The 11,578-nt window shown below is 60.0% G+C and overlaps 1 protein-coding gene across 1 annotated transcript in view; it reads left to right on the top strand.

The window, feature by feature from the left end:
• The first annotated feature begins 5,059 nt into the window (after positions 1–5,059).
• The window catches only part of GRM4 (glutamate metabotropic receptor 4), a 42,613-nt gene continuing 36,094 nt past the window's right edge, over positions 5,060–11,578 (top strand). The window contains exon 1 of the mRNA XM_074163504.1: positions 5,060–5,578. Coding sequence (XP_074019605.1) covers positions 5,060–5,578 — 519 coding nt within the window. The remainder of the gene's footprint in view (positions 5,579–11,578) is intronic.

Below are 11,578 nucleotides of genomic sequence, written 5' to 3'. Positions count from 1 at the left end.
GGAACTCACTTGCCTGCAGCAGCACGGGCTCCACGGAGCTAATGGCAGTAAAATGACTTGGTTTTGACTGGGAGTCCTGCAGGGAGTGGAGCAAGGGAGAGAAATGGGCTGTATCCTTCCTTACTTATTTATTTCCCCCCCCCTCCCCCAGAAGGAGCCTTTCCATTGCTGCAAAACCGCTGCATGGAGGGGCAGGTGTGGGGGGCTCCAGCCCCCCCTGTGCTGTGCAGCTGTGATGGGCCAGGTCTCCTCTGGCCCCAGGACTTGGGCTCTTGGCTCAGTTGGTGTGATTCGGGGGTCTCTCTGGGCTGTCTGTTCCTGGAGCTGTGACAGCACCAGGCTGGGGAAGGGCAATGTTGCAAACAAACCCCATGCAATGTGTGTAGGGGGGGCTCCAGCTGCCCCTCCTGGGGACGCACCAGCCCCAGGGAGTGACGGGGAGCGCTTGTCTTGGCTCCAAAGCCCTGGGGTGCAGACCCCCACAGCGGGACAGGCTGCCCGGCTCCAGGGCTGTGTCCCAGCGCCTGTGAGCATCTCTGGGCTCTGCGGGATGTGACAAGCCCGGATTATATTCTGGTGCAGCCCCGGCTGGTACAGTGCTTCCAGGGATGCATGGAAGGAGCTGTGGGAAGGAGCTGCAGAGATGAAGCCCAGGATGGTCCCTGCCTCTGGGACATGGTCCCTTCTCCGGGCACTGGAGATGGTTTTGCAGTAGGAGCTCTGCGCCGTGCAGAGGAATTTTTAATCAGCGTTTGATTTCTCCTGCCAGGCTGCTGCCCCATCCAGGGGCCTTCGTGGATGGTGATGCTGGTGCTGGCCGGTGGCTCGACCACCGCTAGAGGGGGGCAAGATGCCACCGTGCAGGACCGGCCCCATGTCCTGGGGTGCTGGCAACCCGCAGGGCAGGGGCACAGCCCAGAAGCTGAGCTCTGCCCGTGGGCCCCTTGGCTACCCCTGTCCTGAGGCAGCAGCCCCAGCACCCGCTTCTGCAGCTCCTGAGCCTTGTTAGATGAGTCTGGCTCAGGCTGGGCAATGGAGATCCGTTCGGTTTGATTATTCCATGTGCCACTTTCCAGATTGTGGATCCAGCTGTGGCATGCCCGGGATGAGGGCGGTGGAAAAGCTCGATCCTCACCGACGATGTGCTCGTGGGAGGTGGGAGGAAGCAGCAGTGCTCCTTTCTTTGCAGCTAAGTGCCACGCTGGGCATTTATCCCACCCTGCACCTCATTTGTTGCAAATCCACAAATATTTCTTCCCCTGGGGCTGTGGTACCCCTGCGGGGCTGTGCAGATGAGGCAGGAGGGCGGCTCCATCCCCTCGCTGCCCGTAGCATCTGGGTAAGGCTGTTCCCTCCTCCACCAGCGCCTGCTGTAGGCAGGTGTCTCCCTCCAGGTGTGCATCTCCCTCCAGGTGTGCATCTCCCTCCAGGTGTGCGGGACCGGCTTCATGGTGGAAGGGGGCTGCTTTGGGGAGGTGCAGGAGCTCCGTGGGGATGCAGAGGCTAGTCCCACACCTTGGAGAAAGGATGGGTTTCCCTCCTTCTTGCTCCTGAGCTCTAAGGTCTGGGTTCCTGCCTGTTCCCCCAGCCCCACGTGCTGCCCACCCCTCCGGGGGGTGATTTGGGCTGTGTGTGGAGCAGCAGCTTGTGTGAAGCCCTGGGGGGATGCTCAGGACAGGTGAAGGGTGATGGGGAGCAGGGGATGCTCATCTCCTGCCCCTTCCCGACGAGTGTCAGGCCGTTTGCAGCACAGGCTCATTGGGTAATTCAGGCTGCATCTCCCCTAATGATTCAGGGAGGGATTCAAACCAGCTCCCCCCTCCCCTCCCCATTATTTGCGCTTTCTTCTTGCCCGCCGTGATATTTTTACCTTCAGTTCGTTCAGATTATATGATCAAAGGAGGCACAAAGGGGAGAGAACAGAGAGGAAAAAGCTTAAAAGAAGAAAGGGAGAGGCTGTGGGCTCTGGGGGCACTGCCAGCTCTGTGGGAGCTGCTGTGGGCTCGGAGGATTTTCCTGGGAGCAGGTCCACGTGGTGACCCATCGCACCTTCTCTGACGGGCAGAAATGTCGTGGGTCCTGGGGTAGGATGCGAGAGATGACCTGATTTTGGTTGGCATCATGGGGGGCTGCGGTGTTTGAGCATCTCTGAGTCTCCCCATCATCTGCCTCCTCGCCACGGGCAGAGCCTGACCCGCTTCCAGGCTGTAGCAGGAGCCGCTTCTCCCTGCTCCGCTCCCTCTGCCGATGCACGGGATGGTTCTTGCGAAGGAGACGGGACCGTGAGGAGGGTTGATCCCTGTCCTTGATCCCCCATCCGAGCGGGGCCGCGCTGGCGGGGGCTCTCCCGGTGGCAGGCGGGTGTCGTGCCGCAGCGCTCCCGAGCTCCTGCCTTTCGAAGCAAAGAGCTCGGCACTGGGTAATTCTGGTTGCTTAAAAGCCCTGGCTGTCAGAAACGCTTTGGAGATGGGCCTTCAAGTGGCTCCGACGGGCAGGGATGTGCATAATTTATGGAGGTGAGTTGAGGCAAGGGCCCCCGGAGCTGGGAACCTCCTCCGTGGTGTAAAGGGGTTCGGCACGGCTGGCTCCGGTGGGCAGCCCCCCTCGGGGCCGGCTGAGGATCCGGCCCGGCTCGGATGGCCAGGCTCTGCGCTTGAGCTGAGATTAATTTAAGCTGTTTCTTCGGTCTCGCTGTTGCAGCCCGTCCTGCTTGGGGAACGCATTTGCCTGCTTGGCTCTCCTCTGCTTTTTGGTGCCTTGCATTAATCATGCGCTGCCCTCGTAGCATCCGTCAGCGGCTGCTTGGAGACAGCAGGGATGGGATGCAGGGAAGAGACTTCCAGAGGGGAAACTGAGGCAGGGGGGCTGTGCTGCTCGGGCAGGGGCAGCTCTGAGGCATGGGGAGGGGGACAAAAGGCTGTCCTGCAGTGATCTCGGAGCCAAGATGGTGGCATCACCCTGTGCCCACTTGAGGGTCTCTGTGGTGAAATCAAAAGAGATGAGGTGAGGGCACGGGTGGTTACGGGAGGATCGTGAGGGGTAAAATCCCCCGGGTGTCCTCCCAGCTGTGAGCAAGAGACTCCTGTGAGGGTGTGGGGCTGGGATGGAGGGGCTGAGCCCTCTCTGCCAGCTCCAGTGCTGGCTCTGGTGGAGCCACCACCTCTGAGATATGGTGCGGGCACTGGTGTGCTTGGGCAGTGGGGCAGGATGGCAGTTTGCGGATGGCAGGGGTTTCTCCACCTGGTGAAAGGACCAAATCCCACCCCATGCTGTTCGATGGTTAATGGGGACCCAAGGGTGCCTCCTCCCCGTGCTGCGCTGCAGGACAGGGCTGCTCTTCGATTGCTGCTTCCCTTCTTGAAGGAAAGCAGCTGGTGATGTTGAAATGCTCCCCACAGGCCATGCTTGGTGCCAGGGCTGCCCCGTGGCCCTCAGGGAGGTGTTGGGATGCTGGTCAGGATACAGTGTGTGGGGCACAGCCTGCGGGCATTGCCCAGGCACCGCTCCCAGTGCCTTCATCACCAGTTTTACCTCCAGTTTCCCAAGGGATTGTTTTCTCCCTCCTTCCTGGGCACCCAGCTCAGGGTTCGACAGCTTTTGCAGCCCGATGTGCTCGGCACCCAGCTGATCATCCATCCTTGCTTTAATTTGAGCAGACCCTCGGGTTGCTTGCCTGGGGTAGCCAGAAAGCCAAACTCCCCCCGCGGCTTGGGCGAGCCCTCGGTGCTGTCGATATTTGCTGCTGGAAGCTGTCGATAACGGATGCGCGCGAGGAAGCAGCTGCTGGTTCAGAAATCGGTGGCCCGAAGGAAAAGCGGGAGGAGCAGCGATGCTTCGGGTGGTGATTCAGATCCACAACGCCGGGTTTCGACAGCGCCTGGCTGCGCCGGCTCTCGCTTCACACACAGATCAGCTCTGAGCCCCCATGGTTTGCAGCGTGGTGCTCGAGACGTGGGGGCTCGTGGCAAGCGATTGAAAAGCCGGTTAGGAAACCGCCCCCCCTGCCCCGTCCTTCGGCACCTCCTTGCTTGAGCTGGGTGGTGCCAGGGCTGGGGGGGCGGCTTGTGGCTCTGACCCCCACCGAGGGCTCGTGCCTGGCAGACCTGGGAGGAGGCTTGGGAAGATCTTCAGCCTCAGCCAGCTTTGCTGGGGGTAGGAGCTTGTGTCAGGCTGGGCCATGGATGGGGACAGGGAAGGGGCAGGTGGGCACAGCAGGGGATGCCCAGGAGAGGAGGGGACTTGCCACTCGATAGAGGGACTGTTTAAAGAGCAGGTTTCTCCCCAAATCAGTTCAGGGTCTAAATTGAGCTCAGCTTTAAGGTGGCTGCTTGGTTCCCATGCCTGGCTGTGCCCTGAGCCTAGGGATGCTCTAGGAATGGGTGCTGTGGGTGAATGTGGGGTTTGCCCCCCTCCAAGCACAATCCTGGCTCCTGTCCCACCCTTGGAGGCTCCCTGAAGAGGGGACAGGATGGGACAGGTCCTGGGGCCTCCTTCCAGCCCCAAGCTGGCCACCGAGCTGGTCCTGCTCCTTGGGGCAGAGCGGGCTGGGGGCCCCTGCACCGGCATCTGCCTGGATGTGGTTTGGGCTGAGCCAAAGCAGCTGGTGGGAATCAAAAAACAAGTGAATCCCAAGTATTTTTGTTTGGTTTTTTTTTTTTTTTTTTCAATAGCCCCTAGTGTTAATTTCTGCTGGGCTCCCTGCTGAAAGCTGGGAAGAGCTGATGCCCTCTTCATCCTCCTGCTTAATTTTCTCTCTCTCTCCCTCCCTCCCTCCTATTCCCTTTCCCCTCCCAAGGGCTCCGGAGGAAGGACTCGAACCTTTTCCTGGGCTCACGTCTCCGCTGCCACCTCTTCTCCCTGGCATCGCCATGCAGACCCCGGCACCCTCCTGCAGCCCGGCTGCCTGCTGCTCCCCGGGGACCGGCATCACCGGCGGGAGCCGCTGACGGTGCCGGGAGAAGGAGCCCACCGGGAGCCATGCCGCCTGCCCGCACCGGCCTCGCTCCCTGACCGCCGCCGGGTTTTGGGCCACCAGCTCTGCCCCAGCACGGCTTCGGCGATGAGCGGGGGTTATTTTTGCATGGAGCGTCTCTCCTTCTGCCTCCTCCTGAGTGCCTGGAGCTGGGGGTGGGCGCCCGGGGGTGCCGCCAAGCCCAAAGGCCAGGGCTACCCGCACATGAACTCCATCCGCATCGACGGGGACATCACGCTGGGGGGGCTCTTCCCCGTACACGGCCGGGGCGCCGAGGGCAAAGCCTGCGGGGAGCTGAAGAAGGAGAAGGGCATCCATCGCCTGGAGGCCATGCTTTTCGCCCTGGACCGCATCAACAACGACCCCGACCTGCTCCCCAACATCACCCTGGGCGCCCGCATCCTGGACACGTGCTCGCGGGACACACACGCCCTGGAGCAGTCGCTGACCTTCGTGCAAGCCCTCATCGAGAAGGACAGCACCGAGGTGCGCTGCGTCAACGGCGGTCCCCCCATCATCACCAAACCCGAGCGGGTGGTGGGCGTCATCGGCGCCTCGGGCAGCTCCGTCTCCATCATGGTGGCCAACATCCTGCGGCTCTTCAAGGTAGGGCTTGGCGAGGGTGAAAATAACCACTCGGTGAAACCATCGTGGGTGTTTTTGCGGTGTTTTTGCAGTTTTTCTCCACTTGTGCCTCTTCCTCCATGGCTGGAGGTAGCTGGCATCTTTAAAACCCTTCTCCTGCCTCCCCCGGGTCCCCAGGGATCCCTTCCTCCATCCCCCTCCTGTGACGACACTTTTAGCAGGAGGATTTTTATCTCTTCTCCCCCGGCTTCGTGGCGACGGGGGATGCTGATGCTCCTGGCGTCAGCGGGGCTGTGGGAGGGAGGTCGCCTTGCGGGGGTTGGATGGGGATGTGGGCTGAGGATGGGTGGGAGGTGGGATAACTCAGGCTGGAAGGGACCGTGGGGGGCTCAGCCCACCACCCGTGCCCACCGGGGCCATCTCTGGGGTCAGACCAGGGGTTGCGCAGGGCTTGGTTGTAGCAGATCTTAAAAACCTCTGAGGCTGGAGAGGGTCCAGCCTCCCTGGGAGCTCCCCGAGGGTTTCTGGGGTGCAGCGCTCGCCCCCCTCCCTGGTTGTTACTTGAGGGGGCTTGGGAGCAGTGTCACCTGGGGGGGTCAGGCTGGGGTGACCCTGGCCGTCCTGCTCAGCACCCTGGGTGTAAGATACCCTTTGCAATCATTTAAGATACGCCAGGCATCCCCCTGCCTGTGGCTGTCACCCATGGACTAACGCTCTCTGCAAGCAGCTGATAGGTGGGACGATTTCAATATACCCCACCCCGACACCGGTTGTGGGGGGTGTGGGTTGTACCCCCAAAATGTAAGGTCACACCATAGCCAAGTGGCTGGGGAGCCATGGGGCTGCTGCGTTCGCTTCTGGGATGGAGGCAGCTATTGCCGATGGGGTGCGAGGATATCTGTGACCACCCAGGCTCCAGCCCAGGGGACATCAGCCAGGCTGGGGACATTTGTCCCGTGCCACCGGCCCTGGGGAGTGCAGGGGGGGACTGGGGCGCTGAGGGCTGTGGTGGGATGGGGGCTGGCTCTCCCTCCTGCTCTCCCTACCAGCTGTAGGAAGGCTGAGGAGTTTATAATTACTTTCCCCCTCGCTGTGCATTTATTTATCCGCAGCAGCGTCCCTGAGCTAGAGACAGTGTTTGAACAAGGGCCCCCTCCGCAGCAAATGCCACGGGGAAATGTAAATACTCCGCACTCCCAGCAGCAGTGGGAGATCTTTGCTGTTCCCAGAGCGGGGTCCCAGCTCTGCCTCCCCTCCCAGCGCCCCGAAACCCCTTGATTCTGCAGGGCTGATGCTGTTTTCCTTTTTCCCTCCTGCTCTTCCTCCGCCGGCCCGGCATGCTGAGAGCACCCGGCGCCCTCCTGGGAGGGCTGGAAGCTGTTAGCGAAGATGGAAAAAACAGATCGCTGATGGAGTTTGATTTTTCTGGGTCCCTTTTTTAAAAACGTGTTAATGTTCCAGGCGACGAGTGAGAGGGCTATTCAATAATTAAAATAATATAAATTAGAGGGAGCGGGAGGAACTTAAAAGCTATTTGCCGAGACAAAAATGATTGAATGCTTGCCTGGGAGAGGAGGAGGGAGGCAGGCGGTGGGAAGGAGGCAGGAGAGTGACGGTCAGAGGATGGAAGGTACCTACACCCTTTCCGGGTTGTTGGCTGTTTTTTTTTTCTCCCCTTTCTCTTCCAATTTTGATTCCTTGAGCAAAGCAGCCGTGACCTGTGCAGGAAGGATGTCACTGAGCTCAGATGCCTCAGCCTTGCGCTGGGGGCACGTCTGAAGCCCTGGGTGTCCCCAGCAACTTTAAAATCCAGAGCTGATCTCAGCCCAAGGTGACAGTGAGGAGGCGAGTAGGGGATGGAGACCTCAAAACCCCCGGCAGGGCAGGATGCAGGATAAGCTCAACCCTTCCTAGACAGCAGAGAATCCCCGTGTGTGGGTGAGGGGGTGTGCATGTTGGGGGGGGTGTGTGTGTGCACTCCCCGGTGGTCCCCAACGCAGGGACATCATTCCCATGGGACGTGGGGTCTCACCCCACCTCGCTGGGCACAGCTGCAAGGGCTTGGGGGGAGCTTCCCCCCCACCCCCGCCACGACCTGAGAGCTGCTGCCGCTCTTTGTTATTCAAATAGTGGGTTTATGGCAGGGACATGCTTAAAATGAAAATAAGGCAACTTCCATTTCACGCCGCCGCTGACCTTTAAGCGCGGGTGACTCCGCTCTGAGGTTCAGCAAAGCGTTTGCCTTCCCGGCCGCCGCTGCACAGGCAGTTGCCTTTGCCCATTCCCAAGGGAATGACATTTCCCGGGGCTCTGGCTCTGGCCATGGCATCGTGGCACCAGGCGAGTAGTGCTCACGTCCCCCTCAGTGCCCATCCGGGAGCCCCCCGCGTCCCCCCAGCGAGGGGGTGAAGTGCTGGGAAGCCGAAACAGGGGTGCTGGGGGAAGCACTGGGGGATGCCGGCCCTGGATGGGGCTGGGTGCCCCCTCCCCGCAGGCAGCTGGTGGCGGTGGTGGGGGAAAAGCGTGGGGGGGGTATTTTAAGTGCCCTGTAAGTACATTGATTTTTTTTTTTTTTTTTTTTTTTAAATCGCTGCAATGGTTCTCCGGGAGGGTTGCAGCACATCCAGCGAGCGGCACAGGCACAAAATCAATTAGAAAGTCCAACAAGGCGAGGAGTGAAGAGCTTCCCCGCTGTGACCCCCCCCCGGCCTCCTCCCCAGAGCCTGGGTGTGCGCTCACACCCCTGTGCCCATCAGGTGGCGGGCAGGACCCTCCCCTCCCTTTGATTTTCGCCCAGGGGTCCCCTCACCCTGCTCCAGCAGCCCTCGGTGGGTCGCGGTGGGTCTGCATCCCTCCGTGCGGATGCTGCAGAGCCCTCGCTGGGAGGGGGGGGTCACAGCATCCCCCTCCCCAGTTTATCCCTGGGAGCTCGGAGCTCCCCCATCTCTACCTGCATGGCGGAGGTGGCTGTTCCTGCCCCGGGGTGATGGTGTCCCCTCCGTGGTCCCTCTACCCATCCTACGCTCCCTTCCTGTCCTCCTCTCCCCGCTCCCCTCCCACACAGCCCACCATTCCCCCCCCCGCCCCCAGCAGTGAGCCCTGCCCCTCCCCGCCCGGGGTATTGTCGCTCCCGCGCTACATAAATAAATAACGTGTCCTTCGTTAGCTGCCACTGCCTAATTAAAGCTGTACATCAGTGGAACAACTTGCAGATGCGGCATCCTCTGTCCAAGCCGGTTTCATCACTCCTCGTAGCTCTGCCTGCAGAAAAACCTTCTCCCAAATCCCTGGTCTCGGCTCCTTGTGATAGCATCTCTCTGGCGTCACTGCCAGAGCTTTCTGGCACGCTCCCGCTCCTTCCCACCCCTTTCTGCCAGCTTTCCAGCCCCCGGCTCTACCCGCTTCCTCCCGAACCACCACAGCGATGATGCTGTGGAAGGTAGCGGGTCTGTCCCCTGCAAATGTGATCCCCGAAAAGCCGTGTCGGGGTCTGGGGTGCATTTTTTCAACCCCATCCAGAAAGAGCTGGGAGACGATGGAGCCCAAGCGCTCAGCCGGGGTGAGAGAACGGACTCGACGCAAGCCGGACACTTTGAGGCGCTTGTTTTCTTCGTGGCAGCGAGTGCAGCAGCTCTTTTTTAGCACAGGGGTTTGTTGTACAGCATGAATAATTCACCTCATGGAGGACGATGCCCGGTGTGGGAGCTGGGGATGCTCAGCACCTGCAGGCACGCAGGGATTTGCTGCCTGGGGCTGGGTTGCTGCAGCCGGGAGGGCACAGAGCTGGATCAGCGCCCCCCCCGACCCCCCCAAGTGCTGACCCTGGGGGGGGTTTGTGTCTGCTCCCCACCACAGGGGATGCCCCGAGGCTTTGGGGGCGGTGGGATGGGAGGGACGCTGCGTTCGGCACCACGTTTCCCCACTTAGTGGGTAAATAACCTTCATGAAGCTGGGAAGGTGGAAATCGGCCGGGGGACGCTCTGATTAATCACCCGCTCCTGCCACTTCATTTCCTTGTTCTTCACTGGGTTTATTAAAACAAATTGCAGCTGCCTGGTTCCCCCGGGCTGCCCCGGCCCTGCAGCCCCCGGCTGCGGTGGCGGTCCCCTCCTCGGTCCCTGGGCATGGCATGGCTTGGTGAGGAGGAGCGGGAGGCTGAAGGCAGGGGGGTGGCAGGTCCGGCGAGGAGCATGCCGGAGGGCAGCGTCCACAGCTCTGCATCCCGTGCTTTGCTCTAGGCTGGGATGGGAGCTGTTTTTTGGGAAAAAGGGATGCAACCCTCCTCTGGCAGCACCGGGGTTTTTGCTGGAGCTGCCTCCCTGGCACAGGGAGCCAGGGCCATAAGCCATAAAGAAAAAGCTTTTCTTTTTCATCTCTGCTTTTACATCTGCCTCCAGCACCCCTGGATGAGTGTCTCCTTTCGGCGTGAGCCCGTGCCAGGATCTGGCCGGGAGATCTTCCCGCCAGCTGCCACTTCCCAGGGCTTTATTTCTTGACAAGAGCCAGATTTATTGAAGGGACCGAGCAGCCCGTGCCCAGCCGGCCTCAGCCCCAGCGGAGGAGCTGCCTGACTTACACGCTCGGTTTAACAGGTTGCAGCAAAGGAGCGGACAGGTCAGGGGGGGGTTTGTCGCTCCCTGCCCCAGGCTGTGTCACCTCGAGCGTGGCTGTTGTGTCACCCCAGAGCGGCTGCATTTTGGTGGCACCGGAGCTGGGAAATGGAGGAATTTGTTATTGGCTCCGTGTCATGTCAGTGCATCGCGATGCCCGAGCGATTTGTCTCCCCTGTGCCCAGGGAGCAGTTCCCCTTCCCCCCCCCCGCCCCATTTTCAGCTGGGGAAACTGAGGCACGGAGACCTGTTGAGCAGCCCAGGGTGTGCAGGACCTTTATCGCTCTCCAAGGAGATGCTGAGGGCTGGATCCTCTCTTGGCACTGGGGCTGATCCTGCACCCCAGGGAAGGGGCAGTGGGACGGGGGGGGGTCCAGCTTGCCCTGCTCTGACGACAAGGTCTGACCATTCCCGCTCAGCCCCTCATTCCTCCAGCCCCTGCGGTGCTTTACGCTCTCCCTAATTAAAAGCTGTCGTCCAAATGGCTCGATGATGGAAATTCTAATTAAATCAATTCCATCTTGTCGGTGAACCAGAGGTTTGCATAAGATATGCATGAAATTAATAATTACAGTTAGGGAATTAGCTGCTCCCGACCCTGTTTCTGGCGGGGGGGGTCGGTGCAGGAGCCCCTTCTCGTGGGGATGCTCCTGACCGGCGTGTGTGGCTCTGGCTGTGCAATGGCCCGTTTGTTTTTCGGCTCCTTCCCTCCTCAGGCTGATGTTCAGATTGAAGGTTTAAGTTGGAGCATTGCAGCCCCTCAAACCTTGGCTGGGGCCGCACCAAAATCACCACTTTTTGCCTAATTCTCCCCAGTCTGGAGGGGATTCTGTCTGCCACCGGTAGATGAAATGCCACACCACTTCCTAAGCTGGTCATAATGAAATGAGTACGAAATCAAGGTGTGTTTGTGGTGCATTTGAGGTTGATCACACCAGTCCATTGACCCAGGGGCTGGGGGGAGCAGGATGACACCCCCAAGCCCAGCTCCTGATGACTCTCTTACCCTGAGGGATGTTTCTCCAGGTTGGGGGTGCTTCTGGATGATGCTGACTCTGTTTTTTGCTTAAAAAAAAGAGAGGAAGGAGTTTTTACCCCCTGCCCTGGGGTTACTCCCCACTCTTGATGGGACAAGGGAGCCTTGGGGTGCAGGAGAACTGGTCCTGCTGATTTCCCCCTTGCCACCATGGTATTTATCCCAGGCTGGAGATGAGGCAGACAAGGTGCCACCGGTGCCCAAATACGCAGCTGAGTTAAGTCTCCAGTTTCCTCTCCCCACCACATCCTTCTTTCTAAGAACCTTGAATTCCCTGCCTGCATTTTGCTTTTATGGACCTAAAAGGACTTTTGTCTTTTATCTGAGAAAATAGCTGGTGCTGGGAGTCGGGCTATTGTAGACCAGGAGATCAAA

This window comes from Numenius arquata, chromosome 24, assembly GCF_964106895.1.
Source record: "Numenius arquata chromosome 24, bNumArq3.hap1.1, whole genome shotgun sequence".
NCBI lineage: Eukaryota > Metazoa > Chordata > Aves > Charadriiformes > Scolopacidae > Numenius > Numenius arquata.
The sequence above is the reverse complement of the archived record's forward strand: the minus strand, read 5'-3'. Positions and strand labels throughout refer to the sequence as shown.